Here is a 24131-nt window from a genome sequence, read left to right on the forward strand (position 1 = left end):
CTTTGTTACATAATAATATGGCTTTATTTGATATTTTTTGAAGAATTAATATGATTTTAGTTTTTAAATTTAGATATAAAATTAAAATTTGTGTTTATTTTAAATTTGATATATTTTAGTTTTTAATCTTTAAAAGTAAATTAATATACTATTTTTAATTTAATATAGTTAGTTTTAAGTTGAAATGTATCAAAATAGTGTGAACGAAAATAGTGTGAAGGAATTGAATCTCATCCTAAAACACCTTTGACATGTTGGGTTAGGATATATATTTATGTTGGGTACAAAAACATATTAAAGTTTAGGATGAAACGAATTTTAATTTTAATACATATTTAATTCTTATTAAATTAAAGACACTTGAATATTAGACAACTTATTAAATGAAAAATTGGGTTTGGAATCATTTCCTTGAACAATGTTTTGAACTGGATTGTTAATTGAATATACAAGGGCATGTGTTATTCTGGTTTTGACTAAGTTCAAACTTTAATTTTTATGAATAATAATGACGATACAAGCATTCCGGATTACAGAGAATTTCTGTTAGCAGTTTTATATTATCTTTTACCTTTTTTACTATATAACTGAAAATTCATTTTCAATTGTAAAATTTAAAATTTAAAAATATATTTTAAATTATATAATTTAGAAACTTATTTCTACTTCGAATTGTATAATTTAAAAATACATTTAAATTATATAATTTAAAATTGTATAGTTTAGAAATTCAGAATAGATACATACATATATATATATATATATATATATATATATATATATAATATTTTATGTTAGTTTTTTAAGAAAAATCTTCTGCTAATGAAAATAAAGTTAAAATAATACATTATCAACTATTTTTCTTTATTTCTCTGGTTAAATCAAATTTGTATAATTTTTTGATGGTTTATTTTACCTTTGACCAATGTTTAAGTTCCTTTATTAATTATTCTTTAAATTGATTTTGCGGTTTATTTGAACCGATTGCTTGATTGATTTATTCTCCTTCGATCAAACTGATTTTTCAAACATGGTATAAATAATAATATTATATAATATATTTGTTTTTATTTTCACTCTATTATAACAGATTAAGGAAAAATATTAAATAATATTTTTAGTGATTTGTTAAAAAACATAGCTGAAGTTGAAAATGTTTAATATAAAAGATAAAATATAAATAAAATCCCCTCTAATAAGAAAACCTATTAGATTTTGTGCTTAGGAAATAAAAATCAAAATCAAAATCAAAAGTTAAACGGCAATCCAAATCCCTCCCATTACTATTAAGAAAAACCTTGAACAGAGAGGCAGACAGCAGATACAGAGAGAAAGTGATAGAAGCGAACAAAAACCCTACCCTAACCCGTATTTATGTTATTGGGTTCTTCCTCCATTGATCCGTCCGAGAAGGCAAGTCCGAGAAGGCAACTCAAAACCTGCCCTTGCGAGACCCATCCATCGACACTCCCACGCCACAACTCCACTCTTTAGAACAACACTATGGATGATCTGGATAAAGCGATTCTTATTATGTTTGATGAATCGGGAGCCCTTGACGATGACTTGAAGAAACAGGCCAAACTTTACTGTAACGCTACTAAGGAGAAGCCATCAATTTGTAGACTTTGCATTGAAAAATTATGCTTTTCAAATCTTGTTCAAGTCCAGTTTTGGTGCCTACAGACCTTACATGAAGTCATTCGAACACGGTACTTGACAATGACCCTAGATGAGAGGCACATGATCAGGGGCTCCGTCTTTTCAATCGTGTGCCTCGAAGACAAGAACCTCATAAGGGTTTTAGAAGGCCCTGCCTTCATAAAGAACAAGCTTGCACAGGTTTTGATAACTTTGATTTACTTCGATTACCCTTTGGTCTGGTCCTCCGTCTTTGTTGATTTTTTTCCACACTTGAGCAAAGGAAACGTGGTCATAGACATGTTCTGTCGAGTTTTGAATGCCCTGGATGATGAATTAATTAGTTTGGACTACCCTAGAACCCCTGAGGAATTGACTGTTGCGAGCCGGGTTAAAGATGCAATGAGACAGCAGTGTGTCTCTCAGATTGTCAGGGCCTGGTATGACATTGTTTCTATGTACCGGAATTCTGATCAAGAGCTATGTACTAGTGTGTTAGATTCCATGAGGAGATATATTTCTTGGATAGACATCGGGTTGATAGTCAATGATGCTTTTATCCCTTTGTTGTTTGATTTGATTTTGGTTGGTCATCTGTCTGATCAGCTTCGTGGTGCTGCAGTCAGATGCTTGTTGGCAGTTGTTTCTAAGCGAATGGAGCCCCAATCCAAACTTTCGTTGTTGCAAAGCCTTCATATTAGTCGTCTACTTAGGTTAGTGACTGAGAACGGCGATGCCGAGCTGGTCTCTGATATAGCTGCATTGCTTACTGGGTATGCTGTTGAGGCCTTGGATTGCTTCAAACGCATAAATTCTGAGGATGCTAAAGGAATCTCTTTGGAGCTTTTGAGTGAAGTTTTACCCTCCATTTTCTATGTAATGAAGAATTTTGAGTTAGATGCTACATTCAACATCATTCAATTTCTTTCAGGTTATGTTACCATTTTGAAGAGCTTTACCCCTTTGCGGGAGAAACATCTACTTCACTTGGGGCAGATATTGGAAGTTATCCTAGTGCTAGTCCGTTACGACCCAGCATACCGCACTAATCTTGATGTGATGGACAAAATTGGTAAAGAGGAGGAGGATAGGATGGTAGAGTTCAGAAAGGATTTGTTTGTTCTTCTTCGCACTGTGGGTCGTGTAGCACCTGATGTAACTCAGATGTTTATTAGAAATTCGTTGGCAAGTGCTGTTTCTAGATCTTCGAATAGCAATGTGGAGGAGGTGGAAGGTGCACTTTCTCTTTTATATGCACTTGGAGAATCTATAAGTGAGGAAGCCATGAAAACTGGGAGTGGATTGTTGAGTGAGCTTGTGATTATGCTTCTATCGACAAAGTTTCCTTGTCACTCTAATAGGCTTGTTGCCCTTGTTTACTTGGAGACAGTGACAAGATATATTAAGTTTATTCAGGATAATACTCAATATATTCCAATGGTTCTAGCTGCCTTTCTTGATGAAAGAGGCATACATCATTCAAACATCAATGTTAGTCGTAGAGCCAGTTATTTGTTTATGAGGGTTGTTAAATTGCTGAAGATGAAGTTGGTGCCTTTTATAGAGACTATTTTGCAGGTAGCAATTATATAATCCTTCCCTATTTCTTGTTTCTGTTTTTAAAATGTACTCAACATTACATTAAATAACCAAAATTATATATAAATTATTCCTGACTTGCACTCTTTGGTTGTCCTTGATGTGTATGGATGGATTGTGTGATTGGTCACTTCCACCATCTGTCTTCTTGATTTTTTAAAATGTTCTGTTGAATTCAGAGCCTGCAAGACACTGTTGCCCAATTCACTATTATGAATTATACTGCCGAAGAGCTATCAGGGTCAGAAGATGGTAGCCACATTTTTGAGGTATTCTCCTAATGTTTCAGGATTATGGACATTTCTGTGATTATTTTTGTTCTTTTTCTTCTCTTATATTCATTGAGGTACTTTGACAGGCAATTGGTTTATTGATTGGAACAGAAGATATCCAGCCTGAAAAGCAATCTGATTATCTATCTTCTTTGCTCAGTCCTCTTTGTCAGCAGGTTGTTTTTTACTTAAAAATGCAAGAGATTTTCTAATCTAAAAAATAATAAAAAAAGAGTGCAAGATACTTCATAAAAGTTATGTTTACCCTTGTTTCCAGAAGCATTTCTTCTTTTGAGATTATTGTGGTTGGTGTTTGGTGCATATAATTTCCTATCCTCGGTTAATACAGGTTGAGGCATTGCTCATAAATGCCAAGTTATTGAATGCTGAGGAGGCTAATGCAAAAATTGCTGTAATTCAGCAAATTATCATGGCAATTAATTCTCTCAGTAAGGTGCTTTTTCTAATTTAGACTTCTACTTTCCCCAACTTTTGTTTATTCTTTTATAAAAGCCTCAAAACTCAACAAATAGTGATAAAAAGATTTACGTTTTGTTTGTTTGTCTTAATTTGAAGTTTTAAGGGTAGTATTGTGGTAAAATACATCAATAATTTTGTTTTCCCTCCATTCTTACTATTTTTTATATGATATAGGGCTTTAGCGAACGACTTGTAACTGCTAGTCGCCCTGCCATTGGTCTCATGTTTAAGCAGGTTTGTATTTTCAAAACTTTTTCGGTCATGCTCCCTGGAGTTGTATATGGTTTATCAGATGTATAGTTTGTCTTTTTGTTTAAAACTCTAGAAAATAATCTTGCTACAATCTTATAGATGAAAATGATGGAGTTTTGCCATATAATGTATAGAACCCATCTTTGCATAATGCTTTGTGTGATTGATAATTTTTCGTAGTTAGCTTGTGTCTATTTCTATTAAACCCATGTTTGGTTTCTTAATCTTTTTGTTTTGCTAAATCTTGTCGTACTGTCTTCTATGTAGACACTGGATGTACTTCTTCAAGTTCTTGTTATATTTCCAAAAGTAGAACCTCTGCGAAACAAGGTATGAATTAGATTTAGTGTTTTAAAAGTGGTTTGCTTAAAGTAGATCTGTAAATTTTATGTAATATCCATATATGGTATGTAGGTTACATCTTTTATACATCGCATGGTGGATACACTTGGAGCGTCTGTCTTTCCTTACCTTCCAAAGGCATTGGAACAGTTACTTGAAGAAATTGAAGTACATATCTCTAATTTCTTTAACTTAAATCTTTTTAAATTTCTTTATATAAATGCATTTCATTGCATTTTGTTATTGGTGTGTCGAACATTTCCTTGCATTGGAATATGATGACATTTAGAATAATATTCCTCTCACATATTATCTTCCCATGGGCGGACCATTTGAATATATGATCCCATTAGGAACGATATGTATATGCATATATGATAATTAAGCCTGAGATTTTGGTATGTTGCACAGATGTTGCTGTAACCCTGCTGATAATTTGTTCCTTCTTGAACGCTTTCTGGCATTTTAGGATATTCCTTTCCTCTAACTGCAGGGTGTCTGACTGTCTGTTATATTTTGTCATCTTCGGTAGATTTTTGGTTTAATTATTCATTTGATCCCTATAGTTGCAGAATTTTCCCTTTTAGTTCTTATAGATTATCTGGGCATTTTATTTTAAATACCTTTTAATCCCTACATAATTCATTTTAATCCCTTTTAGTTCCTACATGAATTCAAAATGGTAATAGGGACTACAAGGGTATGGCTTTTTAAAGGATGGAAAAAAGATTGTCTTTTTGAGTTTCTTGACATTTTTCTGTATCACATGAATGTGTTTTTGGAGAATGTGTAATGTTGTAGTATCGGTGGTAACACTCTTGGAGTGGTTGGTTGACAACTATGAAACATCAATACTTTCATTTACTTAAGTATATACTTCACTAATATGTATCCATAAGGTTTCCAATCCTCTTAAAAAGTTTGTGAAAATTCAATTCAATTACATATGAGACATGGAAGCATGTTTCATATAGAAACATAGGAGAATAGCTCCTTAGTGAGACAAAAATGGAAGATGTCCTATTTATGGATGATTTCAACAAAGGTATGAATTTGATACTATTTCTATTTGTAGACAATAGGAAGTGATTTAAGGTTGCAATGATTATAACTTTTATTTAGTAATGTCCAGGAAGTATGTTCTTTATTTGGGTTTGAGAATTTGCAATTATATATTTTTATGTTTTAGGAACTTGTATAGTTATCTAGGTATCTATTTTACACGTATCATATCCTATATATTTTTAGAATAATCATAACTTCATATGGATAGTATCTTCTTTGTGCATCATTCGTTGACTTCGATCCTAATTTGAAATGGTAAAATGTATGAAAATGTCCAAAATATCTTGTATTATCTAGATTATCTTAGATTCCCTGTATGCCATTATATTTTAGGATTGGTTTGTTACTTTATTTCCTCATCTCTTGATTTTTTTCCTTGTTTAATTATAATTATAACTTTTATCAATAAGACTTAGTGCCTTTAGGTTTTATGAACATATCATCAACTCAACATCAAATTCAGTTTTTCACTTATTTCCTCTTCCTTCTATACACAAAACCTTGTAATTTCAATATAGTATTAGAACGGTACAGTGCCTTCCTCCAGACCTGTGCCGTTATCAGTCCGCTTTTGAAATCTTTCAATGCTGGAATTCTACTTTGTTTTCATGGTTGTTCCTTCAAATTAGATGTCTTTGTTGCTGCAACCATTTTCACAATCACCACTATAATGTCCTCCATCATGCTGTCCTTGACCTTTGTTCTTCATTCCAACCATTTTCTTAACTGGTTTTGTCTACTGGTGTGACATCTTCAACATGCCTTTACTGGCTTGTTTAAATATATTCTGGCGGAGTTTCTCTTCAAGTTTTGATCTCTGCCATAGTGATTTACTGGCATGTTTAAATCATCTTCGTAGTCTTCCCAGGGAATTCTGATGAAACAACCTTTTCTTAAAAAAAAATCTCCTGGCCCATGCAGATTAATTTGAAGTTTTGGCGGGTCCTGGGGCAGTCCCTAAGAACCATCTTCGTACTACCATTCTGTAGTATCATTATATGATTTAGTTTATTTGTATCAATCTTAAGGTTGGCTGTTAGAATATATGGAAATATCTAAAATATCTTTTCATACGAAATTAAGAATGTATGAGTGCTGTAAGTTCCATCTTCCTCCCTCTATATAAAAACCCCAAAATTCAGTACATGTTTTGCACCTGAATGTGGTTGTTTACTTTGGTTTTGGTTGAAGATAAAACTGTGTAATGTCTTGTTTACGTTCTATTGCAGCCAAAGCAAATGGTTGGTTTTCTTTTGTTACTCAATCAACTTATCTGCAAGTTCAATACTTTGATGCGTGACATTTTGGAGGAAATATTTCCAGCTGTTGTTGAGCGGATATTCAGTGTTATTCCTAGAAATGGGTTACCTTCTCCTGGTCCTGATGCAATGACTGAGGTATGAAAATGTTGTTGCAGTTTTGTAATAAGTAAATGGGATACAATTTTCCTTCTCTTCTAATACTTGCTTTAAGCTAGCTTTGTTATATGATTGGTCTTTATGATTTGATTATTTCTTTATTTCAAATTTTAAGAAGTTTGTGCTTGTGCTATAGTAATTGTGCTTGTTGTTTGTTCTATTGTCAAATGTTCACTTCTCTATGTTTGTTTTTCTTTACTTTCTACATGTTTTGGAGCTACAATATGACTATCTGATGAACCTTAGGTTGAGGAATTTCTTAGAACTTGGACTTAGTGTCCAACAATCCCTCAAACTTGACATATAAAGTTAGATTTGCCCGAATTCTAGGAGTTCTATGATTTATAATAAGGAGCAGATCTTATATGATCAAGAATATGTAGACCATATATGTATTATTAAGAACGTTTTTTATTATTCCTACATTGTATCTTTATTATTAGAGGATATCAATTCTCCTCTATTTATCGTATTGTTATCTTTGAAACGTAGGGTTTCAACTCAATGTCTTCCTCTTTCCTATACTTTAACTCTATGTAAGTCATATCTCTTGCTTTGGAACTAAACACCACCCTTGAGGCTTCAATTAAGGCAGCTCCTATAGAGATCACAACTAAGGGGGGCTAAGCAGCCGCAACTAGAGCAACTTTCCGATATAAACAATGACACTGCTTATCTATTTTGTTACTTAGTCGCTATGCTGTGTGGTATAATGTGAGTTTTGTTCTTAGTTCATTACTTAATTGTTTCAAATGTGAAATCTATTGTAGAAAAGCATCTTTTTGTGTTACCATCTATCTTATTCTTTGCTTATAAACTGTCTCAAATATATGTGCATGATTATAAGATTATCATTATTATGGTCCTTTTTCAGGAAGTTCGTGAATTGCAAGAACTTCAGCGTACATTGTATACATTTCTTCATGTGATTACTACACATGACCTGTCTCCTGTATTTCTTTTCCCAAAATGTAAAGCATACCTGGATCCAGTGATGCAGTTGCTTTTGTTCTCCTCTTGTAATCATAAGGATATCCTTGTAAGAAAGGTATATAGTGTTTTCTATTTATTCAACCGAGCCATTATTTTTCCTGGACCAGTTTTTTGACAAAACATACATTCTAAATCATACTTATTTTCACAATTTAGGCATGTGTACAGATTTTTATTAGATTAATTAAAGATTGGTGTGCCCAGCCTTATGAGGAAAAGGTATATTCTACTTACTTCTACTTATCCCATTTTCTTATAATTTTTTCCTAAATGTCTAATGGTTTTCAGGTTCCTGGTTTTCGAAGTTTTGTGATTGAAGCATTTGCTATAAACTGTTGTTTGTACAGTGTGCTGGACAGATCTTTTGATTTCCATGATGCAAACACGGTAAGATACATGAATTATGGTTTTGTACATTCTTTTTTCACTTCGTTTCTTTCAAGTGGTATGACACTACTGTTCAAAACCATTGCGTATATTATTAGTCCTCAATTGGCTACTTGTTATAAGATTGTTTATATTGCATAATAGAAAGAAGAGTTTGTGGTCTCATTCTTTGTCCCTTGAAGAGAACTATTTGCTTATTTGTTTTTAATAAAATGGATGTCATTTGAGGAAGTTCAAGGAAAAAAAACGCTCCCAAGCAGAATTTAAAAATATATTTTACATGTAAAACAAAAACAATGATGTGGATAAGTGAATATTCTATCAAGCACTTAATGCTTGACCAAAAGCTATAATTTATGTACCCTGCAATAATTTCCTCCTCAACAATTGTTTGAGACTAGGAATCAATCTCTTTGATTATGACTTGGCCCACTTGGCCTACACGCCACAAGACAATTGATGTCACTTACAACAATTGTCTCATTAGAAGGAATCGAATTCGTAACCTTAGCTATGATACCAATTGTTGAATTGGACACTTACCACTAAGCCAAAAGTTATAGTTGATAGTTAAGCTGCAACTCTTCAACCTAAGAGCATAACAATCCCAGTGCCATGTCTCTATTGTGGTCTAGTCTCACCTGACCTACGTCATCGGACAATTGATGCACTCTACAATTAAGAACACTCATAAGTATGGTTTGTTGGAGGATCATGAATATAAAGGGCTCAAATTACTTATAGAATTGAAATACTTTCAACAATAGAGTATAACATACAATATGCCTCTTGATTTTAGAATTTGAAATTGTCCAAACATGATCATCTAAAGAATTCTTTTTGAGAACTCTTTGCTTTGCCTTGATAGTAATTGGAGTTTATTATGTCTAGAGTTATCATAATTGAATAACTCTTATTAAATTGAATGTAATTAAATTCACATGGGGATTCCAACTAGGTTGAGTATTTGGTTCCATATAATGTAGTTAATCTTCATATTATTTTATGATAGTGGTTAGAATAAGTTGTCTTAAATAAAGTTTATTGAAAAGTTGTTCATAGCTTTGTGTTGGATCTAGTTCCTAGATAAGTCTTTTCTTATTCATACATTGTATTTGACATCTCCAAAGTTATTATAAGTGAGATCCTAAGAAATAGAAATTCATTCTCTTTAATTTATTTGTTCTTTTTGTATTTTTCTCGTGTTGGTATCAAAGTGGGTTAATCTCTCTTTGTGTGTATCTATCCGACAAAGTCATTCGATCTCCACTCTTAACCTTCTGTCATCATCAATTGCTGAAGTTTCGTTCGTTGACACTTGGGTCTGGTGTGCCTCAAGGAGTGTGACCCAACCTCAATCGCCGCCAATCCAAATTTCGCCTAATGCGTTGTCAGTGTCTTGGCTGAACAAGGTGCGTGTCTCATGCCACCTTTTAGTTGTTGCTATCCTTCCGTAGTCGCAGTCTTTTGAGCTCCTCTCAGCCCCCTATTTTTCGTTCTAGTACCATTTGGTGAGTTGTCTGGAGTTTCTCATGGTATCTCTTTGTTGAAACCCTAGGGCTGCCTTATGTTCTTTCTCTTATGTACATGCCTTTACCTTGTTTCAAAATGTCTTTAGGGACTATCTCCTGTTTTCCCAGGATTTCTTCTATAACTTCTAAGAAAATAAATGGGAAAAGCTACCTATCTTGGTCTGTGTCAATTGAACTTTGATATCTTGCTCAAGGTTTCCATGATCACTTAGAAGAAGATCAGAGTAGAGTACCACCAAATCAAATTCAACGGTGGAAGAAACCTGATTTTCGTCTTTGTGCTCTACTTTGTCACTCTCAGGTTATTCAAAACCTGTAACTCCTTTTTGAACAAGGTAAAAACTATTTTTGTAAACGGTAGCCAACACTTCTACGATTATGCTAATCGATTGGCTTCTCTTAAGCAATCTGATAATGACATGATATCTTTCATTGCTAAATCTCAATCAATAGTTGAGGAATTGAAAATATTGTTGGTAGTTCACTCAATAATTGAGATAAAATAAATGTTGGATAAGTTTTATATCGTTATGATCCTCTATGCAATGAATCTAGATTTTTATCATATTAGTGATCAAATTGTAATCCGTCAAGAAGTTTCTTCTATGGAAAACTTGACAAGACTCAATCGTATTCCAACAGTACTTAATGGATGAAAATTAATCCAATCATTCTTTTTTTTCAAAAATAATTCTTTCTTAAGCTTACTTTTTTAACAATTTTTTTAAATATATTTTAAGTTTGTTTCACAGATTTTATTTCCGAAAATATAATTTTAAAAATAGATTTCTAATTTTCTTAAAATATATTATTTTTATGGATGAATTGTATTCATGAAAAAATTGTTAATGGATAAATTGAATTGGAATTTTTATCAATTAGATCAGGATGAATAAGATTTTTTAATTAAATTTTTAGTGGATCAAAAGGGATTAATGATTTTTTTATCGTATCCATTATAATTCAAAATAAAATTAATCTAATCCGTCCAGTTTGTCATTCTTAGTCTTGGAGTTTATTTGTTTAAAGATGTTTGTATATTCAAGGGTGTCTCCTTGATCTTAGATTTGCTATAAAATAAGTGCATGTTTGAAACTCTTGTTCTAAAGAAAATACTTATTTGTCAAAAGCTCTGAGTAGATAGTATGAAAAAATAAGCTAATATTTTTTAAAAATAAGTTGAACCAAACACAGATTGTTTGGCTTGTCTAATGGGCTCAGTACGTTTGGTTTGTTTGAAGGAAATTTGTTTAGCTGAAAAGAAAAAAGAGGGAAAATTTGTATGAGGGTATGTACAACTAACTATAACGGTGTAATCGGAGAATACTTGTATATGGTTTTTTGGTGTTTGTTACTTTGGAAGATGGATATTGTATATTTATTTAAGTGTTTTGATGGTTTGTGCCAATTTTTAGTGCTCATGTTCTTCTTCTATTTTTGATTTTCTGTACAGTTTATTTTATTTGGAGAAATCGTGCTGGCACAGAAGGTAATGTATGAAAAATTTGGGGATGATTTTGTGGTTCATTTTGTATCAAAAGGATTATCTTCTGCACATAGCCCACAAGATCTGGCTGAGCAATATCGTCAAAAGTTGCAGGTAATAAAAGCTTATGGCGGTGAATGTTTAGAATATAGTCCTACTGTAATTATCGAAGTTATTTTTCCCCCATATAACATCCTGGAACTTCTTCTCTGCCATGCTTATGTTGTGAGTAATTTGATGAAAAGATTATTTATGCTCTGTAATGTCTCTTGCTAAGTAAAGTGTGAATCGTAGTGCTTGTTGTTTAATAGGTGAATCACCAGATGAATATCTATTGTGGTGGGCTAAAATACTACGATATTTTGGTGCAGGGTGATTTAAAGGCACTAAAATCATTCTATCAGTCAGTAGTGGAAAACTTGAGACTGCAGCAGAATGGAAGCCTTGTATTCAGATAGCATACTTGTATTGGAAAAATTAGCGAGTCCTCTTCCTATATAATATATAAGGCTTTGTTTTTTGGCCGTCTCCTAGTTTGGCGTTTGATTTCTTTCTACAGAAGGTAGTTACGATTTGTTTTTGATGAAATCAAGTTTGAGTTTTGATTTGTTTTTCAGTCATCAGTAAATTTTGTCCCTCAATAGTGCGGTAATGAAACGGTGGGGAATACTGCAGGGTTGTGTATATAGATTTTGCGGACGAGCGATGGATATTCTACTGGCCCTAATTTTGACGCCTTCCTCATGCAACCTCACCAATCAGCTAATTTTGTCTCAGGTCTTACATTATTCTTTTTGTCCCACACTTGTAAATTTTTGCTATTCTCTTGACACTGGACTTCCAACCATCGGTTCCAAGCTTGTCAATATGAGGTCAAGATTTTGGTTTTTGATTTCTCAACCCTTTCTTTCTCCGTGTCGCATCGTTTCCGTTTCCTTTAAGATTTGTTGATGCCCTTTCTGTTTACTCCATAATTACAATCACAATCCTGTCCATATATATATATTCAAAGAGTTTATTTATGACATTTTTTAATATTTATGTCAATCTGTTTTATTAACGATGTTATCAAATTCAATATGAAAAAATATTAGTATTTCTCAATCATACAAATTTGAATTCAATATAAGTTGATACTCTGACGTTCAATCCTAGTGTCTAAGTTAAACTTAAGTTGTAATAAACCATCTTATAAAAGTTTAAGAAAAATATATATGCTATAAGAATGAAGCAAAGTTTTATTGAACGGAAGTGATGACAAATATGCTTGAAGCACTCTCGAACTTTTGTTCCACATAATTCGTTTTTTCTCCATCCCAAAAACATAAATAACAAAAAAAAAATAATCGAAGACATACATTTTACAAAAATGGTATTGAAGGGAAAAGTGACAAATGCCTATATGGTTTTTATATTACAATGTCGGGAACTAACGACATCAATTGCGGCACAGACAATGGGGGAAGAAGCAGAATGAAAAGAGATCTAAGAGAAATACAAATAATTAAATTTAATGAAAAAATGAAAATTAGTATCGCGTGCGTACAAGTTGGAAATTACAATCACATTCACAGTAGAGTTGTTTCCGTGAATTAGTGATCTTAGGCAGATTTTGGTGATGGACATATTTGCAAATGAGAATGAATATATGTGACAAAATTTGTAATGGGTGGGGAAGGTGAGACTTTACGTGGAGACACTGTTAGGAATCCCTCTGCATGTAACGCCGGGTGGAGAGGTAGGTGCAAGTAACTCGTAAGGTAAAACCCCTGGGCCACAGCGGTTTCTGAGTGTTGGGTCACAGTTCCTTCGCTCAATCTCCTTCTCTATCCCTTTCATTTCTGCGGAGAAGCTGTAGAATGCCTCGATCATCTCTGCTTCACCTGACCAAATCGATGACTGTTGGCGCTCCCCCAAATACTCCTCGTCCGGTGAGTGGGTAGAGAGTGTGTCAACTATGGCCATATATTTTGTAGCTTGTAACAAGCTGGGCAGCGCATTTAGGAAATACTTTTCGGGATCTGCCATGAAATTCGCATGTTTTTCACTCTTTTTTTCCTCTTCGTCTTCTGGGATTAATCTTCTCATTAGCGGAGGACGATTGGGCACATAACCTCCATAAGGGTACTGTCCAAAATTAATGGCTGCATGCTGTGCGGATACCGTCCAAATCAATGTGGTAAGTATAGACACAAGATCCTCACTATCATTCAACGTGGGCCACCACCTTTCATGCCTAAGATCAGCATGCCCCACATTTATTGATTCAGAGTACCATGCTTGTAGCTCCCTGTCATTGCAAACCTGGCCTGGATGGCCGTAGTAGTGCTGCACATAGGTGCGGACCCAGTTCTCGATTGCAGACCAGACCATAAGCCCATCTGCAGCATAAGGGTAGTCTTCTATTACCAGTTTTACACCATTTGGCTGTGTTGCGTCAGGTACCGCCATTCCCCTGCACCGATGGATCATGCAATGAGACTCTCATTTATAAGATTCCTTCAACTCAGAAATGGGTCTCTTTTCTTTTTCAACTAACCTGCGTATGAGATCTGCCGGGAGGCCTTCCATGTCAAAGCGCCACAAGTGTTTGTATGCAGCAGAACTGATCTCCGTGCAGTAGCGCCCAGGTGTAAAACTAGACTCGATGATTCCATCAGCATTGATCAGTTTCTGGCGAGCTAAAGCATTGATATCCAATGTGTACCTCATGTGTGGATCCAACAGCTTAAAAACAGGATGCATTGCACTTAATTGTCTATGAGCAGACAATATAAATGGTTCCATGCAGGCATGTGTGCGTAACCTGCATACAGTTTACCAAAATTCTTTTTGGATAAGTTAACCAACAAGATGTAATCAAATTAATTGTAGTTAAATGTAGTACATATGTTGCTTCCGGATTCTCTTACCAATGGTTAACAAGTTGGTGCACACCAGCATCATTGGCACAAACATGAGCTTTGGCAAGCTGCCACTTCCAATATGTGGTTGCGTCCACAGGAGGGGTAACTACGCGTTTCGATCCGGAACTTGGTCCGAGGCTAAGTTCTATAGCAATTGGTTTGAGAGTGCCAAGCGGTGTCAAGAAAAATATGGTGCGGGTAGCATAGGATTTTCTACCATCAAGGGCGTTGATCCGGTCAACAAATGGAACATAGACATCGTGATAATTTATCATAAACAGCTTGTTTGCCTCTATTGCCTGACAAATTGGAAGTAACAACGTTAGTGTAGGGTCCCAATTGTTTAAGATAAGTCATGGGATTTGGCGACAAAACATTTTCAGTCATGTTGTCGAGGATTTTGAGGAGTACCTGTTGCACGGTCATGCCATTAAGTTGTGCCAAAATATGTTCTTCTTTGAGTGCAGACTCTTGGTGGCCATACATTTCCGGGTCAAGTTTGCTCACCGGTGGGAAAACTTTAAGCCGCTCAATGTTAACAGGGTTGACTCCTGCTATTGCTTGCCTGGCGAATTCGTCATCTCGAAGCCAGGCAAATTTGTCCTCTGTATGACAAGCACGAGATCATTAGTTTAATCAGCAAGCAACACCTTGTTTACCATAACAATATAATAATTATGAAGGAAAACAGCAGGGACACTCACTGGAAATAATTTTAGGCGTGTCATACTTGAGAAGTCCCTGGCTGCATTGTTGTATCTTGATGATCACTTGTGACAGTGGGATTTTCTTTATAATTTCATCTTGCAAGGGCTGGCCATCATTGTAAAGGTCGTCGAAGTCTGAAAATCGGTTGAAGTCTTGGTTATCAGCAGAAAGACTAGCCTTAAGGCCAGGGATCAAGTTATGGAGAACTGCCTTCAGCCTCTTCATTACGAATGTGTTCATCTTAGCCTCGTCGAATTGCTCGTCTCTTGGTACGTACATAGGCTGTGGCAAATCCACACGACTCTCAGCATGCATATCTATAACACGCAATTTACTGTGTTATGCTCACGTACGTAATAATCAACCTTAGACGAGTGAATGAATTGTTATAATGTTACCTGTATCAGTGGGGGCCCGACCAGTACGACAGCGTCTTGGGTATGGATGGTTTTGGGTTCCACCAAGAGTCGGTCTGGTAAGCTCAATTCCTTCATCTGGATTACCCAGATCGTTGTATATGTCGAAATCATATATTCTATCACACAATTTTCTAACTCCTTTCCCATCACCTCTAAGATTTATCAACTCTTTCTCCCTCAGTACTCTAAGCCCACCAGGTGTATCACCAGGTAAATATGCCTGACAAAGTAAACCAGAATTAGCAGAATAAAAAATAAAACAACTTGTATGTATTAAATTGGGTAGCGTCCATGTTGTCGGTGGTTGATATACGTAAGCTCAAATTAACCCCAGCATTAGTCGATAAGAATTTTGAAAACACATTTCACGGGTATAATAATCTATGGCTGCTTGTTTACGATTTGTAACTTGTGATTATGGAGGAAGACTTTTTCTTTGATCAAAATAGCCGAGTCACAATTGAAAGTTGAAAATTTTGAATAATAAAAAGGAGAATGATATTTTAACTAACAAAGTTTTGACAAACTTTGACAATCATGTATCTTTTTTTTTTTTCCAATCAAAGTTAAAATTTTTAAAAGAAAAAAAAATGCAATGCATGTTCCACCGGTTAGCATTAAATAGTAATTAAATGCTTTGACCTTTCCAAGTTGGGTACCTTGTTAGAAAAGAATATCCTCTCTCCCTGTACCCATGAGTTGCAGGGGAAATGAACTGCTCCACTCACAAACCCTTCGATCACTATGCTTTCCAAGAAGAACTCTCTTTGGTGTTTGTTTGTCACAGCAATAGCTCCAGGGACTCCAAAATTCGAGTCCACAATAAATTCGGCTGTATAATTAACTCTCTCTGCTTTGACACTGGATTTCTTTGACCAGTCCTTTAGGGCTGCTTTGTTGCTCTTCTTTGGAGATTTCGTTTCTAAGAAGCAGATTAAAATAACATTAGATTCGTTTGATGTGTTTTCGAAGAGAGAGTGGGAAGTAATAATGGTGAGTTGTGAAAGGCTTACTTGGGTCAATGTCAGTGCTGATAAGCTCCAGCACAACATTTCTTGTCCCTATCCTATCAGTGATGGCGTCCAAATGCTTCAACATGGTCTCTTTGAAATCCTCTCTGATCTTGTTCCTCACTGTTACCACAGCTCTGACCTTGAATTGCACCGGTTTCTCTGCATGCACTCTCAGTGTGGTCTTCATAAAATCCTGACTGATAGCTGCCACCGGAAACCTTGCTTCCCTTCTCAACCTCGTACCCCTTGTTGTGTTCTGGAAAGGAAGCGAGATAGGATTGAGGCCGAACAAGGGTTGGTTGTGTCGAAAAGTATTATTCTGAAGAAGAAGTTTGGAGGAAGCAGAAGCAAACGAGGTAAAACCCATGAGTTCGTTATGAAGAGCCACTGGCATGTTGGCTGCTTCTTTTTCACAACGGATGAAGCGTTGAGTTTGTTTTTATGTTTAGGGCAGAAAGAAGAAAGAAGAAAGAAGAAAGAAAAAAAAAAAAAAGAGAATTGAGTATGCAATGCAGGTGAGTCTTTCCGTCCATATTTATTTGTGAATCTAGAGTTATATTTTCTCCCCCGCTACCAAGTCAAAACCATTTTTTTTCTTTTTAATTTTTAAGTATAAACACTCCGCGTGGACCAGAAACAAACTATGTTTTATTTTTTAATTTGATTAGAACCCAAATAAATAGTTTTATCTTGCCAGAAGATATGTTCCTGAATACGTTTCATATTATATCGGATACATTCGTGCAAATGTAAGGAATGAAAACAATTATCCTAAAAAAAAATTAACATTAGATTCCTTTGTTGTGTTCTACTTTTTTAAGAGTCGTTTCTCTTAGGGTTTCTTTAAAAAAAAAACATTTAGAGGCTAATGTACAAGCAATGTTTAAGGAAAATGTTTAATTACATACATTGCGTAGTACAAAAAGCTTTTCGAAAAACAAGCTAAAGTAACATTGTGTCTACTTGTGTCATCAAATATTTCCTGTAAAGCATTGATCGCTATTATTATTGGAACAAGTAGAAGCATTCTTTAAGTCAACTTACCAACTCAATGGTACCTTTCGAAGCAAAAGAAAAAAGCACAAAATATTTTCCTCCAATTGTTGCAGTCTGTAATTCATTTCTTTTTCCGTAAACTGTTTATGTGAAGAATGTATCCATCCAAAGCATATTCAGAACACTCTCATTACTTCCTATATATTGAAAATAAAGGAAGACAAAGTTAGGTTTGCTCTCAAAGAACTAAGTTACAAACACTTCATTTGATAGAGTTATCTAAAAAAAAATTGATTTGTAAAGCTAAGAAAGGTTTAATGTTAAACCAAGATAAAATTGTATTATTGTTGAATATCTCGTTATGGGATAAAGAGAATTTATAATATATGTGACTAAATTTCGTACAAATTCATTTTGTAAAATTGATTTAAATTTAAAGTTTACTATTTAAGATAAAGTTTTGAAACAAGTCACCATTAAATTATATAACACTTAAATTGTTACGATGTTAAGTAGAAAATAGTTGTTTTTTAATTAACAACAATAACTTTTTCAGTAATAAAAGTTTTATTAAATAAATAAGTGGTGTAACTTCGTATATGATTAACCATTAAAAAAAAACTCATTTTCATAATATAAAATCAATTTCCAAAACACTTGATAAAACTAATCGATGCAGTTCTAACATTAGTTTTGAATAAGAGGAAATAGGGTTATTGGTTAATTGGTTAGATTTGAAGACACGTATAGTAATGAGGTTCTTATTATTGTATAAGAAAAGTATTCCTAGTTACCGAGACTTTAGACTCTATAATTTCTTTTTGTCAATCACAAAAAACAAAATTATATCTGTGTGTGTTTGTTTGTGTGTGATAATCTAAGAATATGAAAAATGTTTTATGGCGGCTTAAACCTTTGCTTAGTGTTCTTGAATTACATATTTTTAATATTCAAAATAATATTCACATTTAAACAATAGTTAAATATACTACAAAAGCGTAAATAAAATTGATGACGCATTTTAGTAGAAAATATTGTTATGACGAAAAATCAAGTCAAATTTATTTCGTTATATTAAGGTCAATATTTTTTTTTTAGAGTTCAATTCGATCAAATTTGTCAGATTTGAAAATAAAAGTCATGACTGAATCAATTTTTGATAAAAAAAAAAATAAAAAAACTAATTGTAGTTTTAAAATTTTGAAACCTACAACTAAAACATTATATTGAGAAGGACTTTGAAAATAAGAAAACAATTAACAAGAATAATTACTCTCACTACAATAATTTTTGCATACTAAATAGAATTGTTTTATGCAAAACAAATTTTTATAATGACATCACATTTTTTTATTATAACTTCACACTTTAATAGAAATCTGTCAGCGCATTAACTTATGACTATACCATTCAAAATAAAATTTCAATTATATATATCCATCATCTAATAGGTATTATGATTAAATAATAAATTATATTTATCCAGACAAATTATTTAACGAAATCTTGTTTCAATTTTCCATCCCCTGCGGTATTAGATCCATAGAAGCAGGCCCACCGGATGGAAAAGAATTAAAATAAAAAAGTAAATGAAACACAAAAAGTTGAATTAATGATAGCATGACCTAGTTAACTTGTTTAATTGAGTTCAGAGAAATGACATTATTTTAATGCTAAAAACCCTTCGGGGGAAGAATATTAAAGTGGAAGTTGCATTGCATTAGTTGAGACCATAGAATTGTTGTAGAATTTGTAAACATTTTAAAACTTGGGACTTTTCATTTTCACATAACCGCGGAGATATGAACACTTCTCTTTAAAATTGGAGATGGTTGAATTGAATAACAAGTATTGTGTCGCTTAGTCCAACTCCAATCAACCCAAAACCCAATAAATCAAAGTCATACATATAATTAATTATTTAAAAATAGGTAGGTAGTTTAGTTTAGTCATACATTTATTATTAAATACAAAAATAATTATCTTATAAATTTTATTCTTTAAGTGATTCTTTTTAAATTTAATTACTTTTTATTTAAAGCAGAGTTTAAAAGGTATTGAAGAAAGAGTTAAAAGCATTAAAAAATAGAATTAATTGTTTAGTATGTGTAAACGGCAACAGTAGGAATACGTGGAGGTAGATGTTGACCGAGGGAATGAGTGCTCAAAAGTTCAACCTTTCAAGATTCCAAATTCTATAGGGCCGACGCGCTCACCACCACAACCAAAGACTAATTCCTTATAACTCTTTCAAAATCATGACTTTTAATTTTCTTTTTCTTGGAGATGGGTGACCTAAATGCCAAACGGAGAAACATAAGAACCCATAAAAGTTTATTATTGATCCTACCCTAAGGACAAAACTCAAACAAACCAAAACAAATATTTCAAGTAAATAAATACAAATTATAGTACCTTCAAAGTTACACCCATTTTTAATTAATTGAATTGTTATAGTCAAGAGAATCCTGACTTTCTTTGTTAGAGTATGTTAATAGTGCTGGAAATTTACTAGACATATCATTCATCCAAAACTTTCAGTTACATATACAACAAATGAAAAGAAAAATATCACTCTTTAAAATAAGCATATAAATAAACAACTTATCTCTTACATCTCTTTCGGGTAAACTCATGACTAACAATAAATTCCAAATAAATAGGTCTTGACTTATTCAAAATAGAGAATACTAAATAAATATTAAGATTTTCCTTCCTTAAATTTGTTATCATCTCAACTTTCTTTCTTGAATACACCCTATCATGTTTTGAAACTTCTCAAACATAATTGTTTTGAGAGATTTTGTCGTTATACATACAATATGCTCCTCACTTTTGCGATAGATAACATTAATAACAACATCCTTGTACAAATCATGTAAAAAAGGGAATATGACATTTATATGTTTACTCCTTCCTTGTAAATCAGAATTCTTTGACAACTTAATTGCAGAAATATTGTCACAAAATACTATATAGGCCTCCTTCATCATACCCAATCTCTTTAAGTAATCTTCTTAACCAAATGGCTTGGCAAGCACATGAAGTATAAATGCAATAAACTCAACTTCAGTAGAGGATAAAGTAACTTTAGGTTGTTTCTTTGACAACCATGAAATAACACATGAACCCATCATGAAAACGTATCTAGATGTTCTCTTCATCTTCATCTCCAGCATAGTCACTATCACTAAACCCAATCAAACCTTTATGTTCTCCCATTTATAAAACACTCCAAAATCAACAGCTCCTTTCAAGTACTTGAATATTCTTTTGGCTGCCAGGAGGGGCAATTCTATTAGATTCTCCATGTAATGTCTAATAATATTAACTACATGTAATAAGACTAATTACATGCATCATATCGGAGTGCAAACTGCATTGTAGTTTTCCATTTGGAATTTATTCGAAATCTCCAAAGCATACTTCCTCTGTGACACAAAAATTCCAACTATTGATTGTACCACCTCAAGCCCAAGTTTGTCATCTCAAATTCAACCATCATAAAAGCTTTAAAGGAATCAATCATGACATTATCCTTACCTCTGAAGATCATATCATTATTTCATCAACATATATGCATACAACAAGAATTTTCTCTCCTTCCACAAGTTTCATGAAAAGTTTATGTCCTTCTACAAGTTTCATGAAAAGTTTATGCTCATATGGCCATTTACAAAAGCCTAATACAATGAAATAAGATTCAATACAAATATACCAAGCTCGAGGTGATTGCTTTAGTCTGTATAGTGCCTTCCTCAGTTTATAGACCTTATGCTCATTCCCTTGCTTCACATATATCCCAACGGTTGCTAAACATAAACATTTTCTTGTAGTTATCCATGTAAAAATGTTGACTTGACATTAAATTGATAAATGGACCATATGTTTCGAGCCAGTGGTGGAACTTCATGCAATATGTTGGGGGTGTCAAAATTTTGGTTAAATTATTCTTTGGTCCATTTTTTTGTCTAAAAAAGTAATTTTTTAGTTTCAATTATAAAAATTAATGCAATTTTATCTTTTTCATTAAATTTCTTGAAGCAGAACAAGAATTTTTCATCAAAATTGATACTACGATTATGCCCATTACACCAACAAAACAAATCATTCACAACTTCAATTTTGATGAAAAATTCTTGATTTGATTCAATAAATTTAACGAAAAAGGACAAAATTACATAATTTTTAAAATTCAGACCAAATTGAGATTTAAAAAAAACTAGATGACCAACTTAATATTTTTGAACGAAAATAGGAACCAAAAGAATAATCATAAAATTTTTATATAAACTAGTCAAAACATTGTATTTACTTTTTTATGATAATAAAAAATAATAAATTACAATTATTATTATTATAATTATAAAATTAGATATAAATAATTTTATAATTTTAGTATAATTGATTCTCATTTATAATGGTTCAATTTTATAAATAAAAAATGATTAAATTAAACAAATAACCATTTAAAAAATAATATTAATAAAATAATTATTTTTATTTTAAAAATGTTTAAAACATTAAATTGAAAAATAAATGTGAAAAAGAAAACTTTTTCTTATATATATATATATATATAAATGTGTAAATATTTATTAAAATATTAAATTTAAAAAAAAATTATTTAAAATCACATATTAAATTATATAAATGTAAAAAAAAAAATATGGGGGCCATGACCCCCTTAGTCCTAATGTTGTTCCGCCATTGTTTCGAGCTGCAATTGAAATAACCAATCTAATTTTGTCTAGTCTCAAGACTGGGCAAAGACCCTTTTATAGTTAATCCCATATTCTTGTTTGTAGCCCTTCACTACCAGTCGTGCCTTGTATTTATCCATCTTACCATCTACAATAAGATTTGTTTTATACATCCATTTAACTGCAATAGACTTTTGTCTCTTGGGAAGATCTGTTAATTCCCAAGTGTAATTTTTCTCTATTGGTTTAATTTCCTCATCCATAGCCTTTTACCACTTTAATTATTTGATGGCATCATGAAAAACAATAAGATCGTGGTCTAAAAGTAAAGCAAAATGAGTAAGTTGACCATAAATTTGATTAAGCCAAGCCCACTAACCTCATAATCTTGCATCCATGCTAGCCTTCTTCTTGTGCATTGGAGTCTAGGCTCATTTGAGACATCATCTTTCCCCTTTACTTGTAAATTTGAAGAAATGCTTAACGGTGAATCTACTATAACAAAGCTTGAAGTTTAACTAAACTTGGACACAAAATTAGAATTTGTTATATTTTCAAACTTTGATAAATTTTAGTCTTCAAACTTTAAAAATTAATGGATATAGTCATTTGAAACTAACAATGTTAACCTTTTTTAGGCTTGCTAAATGGTATTTTAAATTAACATATGAAGTGAAACTTGTCAAAATAATGTACACAAGTGATCTTTATACGCATTTGATATGTAAAAAAAGTTTAATACATTTGGGTTATGAGGATTATATTATTCATTTTAAAAGTTTGGAACAAAATTGTATCAGAGTTTAGGACATGAACGAATTACAATTTTGAGTCAAAATTTAAGGATCAAAAATATATTTAATTTTTTTTATATAATTAAGTACTATTATGGATTTATAACTTTTATGCTAAAATTAATATTTATATCCTTAATTTTTTATATTGTGGTTTATTTTTTTAATTGATATTTTTTTGATTCTACTATATTATTTGATTTACTAGGATTTACTATATTATTTGATTTTGTCTATCCTTACATAATTCGTGCTGTTTCATGATCTGGTACACTGTAACAAACTTATTTGTGTGAGGTTTTAGTATCAATGAATTAGAAAAGGAAATAGAAGAATTTTAATAACCTAATTAACACATGACAGATAAAACCCGCACAAGATAAAATTAATGCCACTCCATAGGTTCACAATATTTGATCGCCCAATAAGCAAGTGGAAACGATGATAAGTTAGCTTTTTGTGTTTTTTTGCGGAGTCATGTGCTAAGCTTTCCATAATTGGCAAGTTTCGTTTGAGATTACTTACTTTACTGAGTATGATCTCAAACCCCATGCACGTTCATTCCCTATCCCAATAATTTACCCTTTCTCATTCAACATTCATTCATTCTTTAAATTACTCCTCTCTCTCTTTCCTGCATCTCGAGGAAAACTTTTATATCCTAAACAACTTCTTAATCAATTCTAGTGTATCTGTAATCAAACATTAATTAAAAAATATCATTAATCAAAATTTAAAAGTGTTGGTAAATCACAATGTTGTTATGTATTATGACCAATTGTTTTGGTTGGGTTTTGGTCTTCTAATATAAGAGACATTATTTGTCGTTAAACATGTGCTTATTTCGTGATAAATGACAATGAAGGTGAAAAGTTGTGTATTTCACATACGATGTGGATGAAACAAGAAAGTAAAGCATGACATTATGACGATGAAGGTGAAAAAGGGGAGAAGAGAAGATAGTTATATAAACATGACATACATTGCGGATTTAAAATATCATCATCATTGTAAGCGCATAACAATTCTTAGTATTATCGTAAAAAAGCATATGATGACGGTTGTTTTATAAACTATCAAAAATTTAAACTAATTTCATGTTTTTATTATCATTCACTTGTAACT

The 24131-nt window shown here is 32.7% G+C and overlaps 2 protein-coding genes across 4 annotated transcripts; one reads left to right on the top strand and one right to left on the bottom strand.

Moving 5' to 3' along the window:
- The first annotated feature begins 1271 nt into the window (after positions 1 to 1271).
- Positions 1272 to 12367, top strand: LOC114163381 (exportin-T). 3 transcript variants are annotated; one of them, XR_003599413.1, is made up of 14 exons: positions 1272 to 3219; positions 3420 to 3509; positions 3599 to 3688; positions 3862 to 3966; positions 4167 to 4226; positions 4512 to 4574; positions 4659 to 4754; positions 6881 to 7048; positions 7944 to 8117; positions 8219 to 8281; positions 8351 to 8449; positions 11435 to 11581; positions 11839 to 12029; positions 12143 to 12367. XR_003599413.1 is itself a non-coding variant. In XM_028047687.1 (13 exons), the coding sequence occupies exons 1-13, from the start codon at positions 1504 to 1506 to the stop codon at positions 11923 to 11925; spliced, it is 2958 nt and encodes a 985-aa protein (XP_027903488.1). In that variant the 5' UTR covers positions 1272 to 1503; the 3' UTR covers positions 11926 to 12367. The 3 variants fall into 3 exon arrangements, 1 of the variants encoding a protein (XP_027903488.1); XR_003599414.1 differs by lacking the exons at positions 11839 to 12029; positions 12143 to 12367 and adding an exon at positions 9752 to 9861 and having other exon boundaries at positions 11435 to 11509; XM_028047687.1 differs by having other exon boundaries at positions 11839 to 12367.
- Positions 12368 to 12842: 475 nt separating this feature from the next.
- LOC114164525 (linoleate 13S-lipoxygenase 3-1, chloroplastic-like) lies at positions 12843 to 17017 on the bottom strand. Its single transcript, XM_028049236.1, has 8 exons — positions 16514 to 17017; positions 16160 to 16422; positions 15480 to 15720; positions 15078 to 15398; positions 14785 to 14978; positions 14380 to 14672; positions 14007 to 14273; positions 12843 to 13922 (listed from the first exon to the last, which is right to left on the bottom strand). Exons 1-8 carry the CDS (start codon positions 16905 to 16907, stop codon positions 13154 to 13156), a joined length of 2742 nt encoding a protein of 913 aa, XP_027905037.1. The 5' UTR covers positions 16908 to 17017; the 3' UTR covers positions 12843 to 13153.
- Positions 17018 to 24131: the final 7114 nt, after the last annotated feature.

The sequence above is a fragment of the Vigna unguiculata genome, chromosome 9, assembly GCF_004118075.2.
Source record: "Vigna unguiculata cultivar IT97K-499-35 chromosome 9, ASM411807v1, whole genome shotgun sequence".
Classification (NCBI taxonomy): domain Eukaryota; kingdom Viridiplantae; phylum Streptophyta; class Magnoliopsida; order Fabales; family Fabaceae; genus Vigna; species Vigna unguiculata.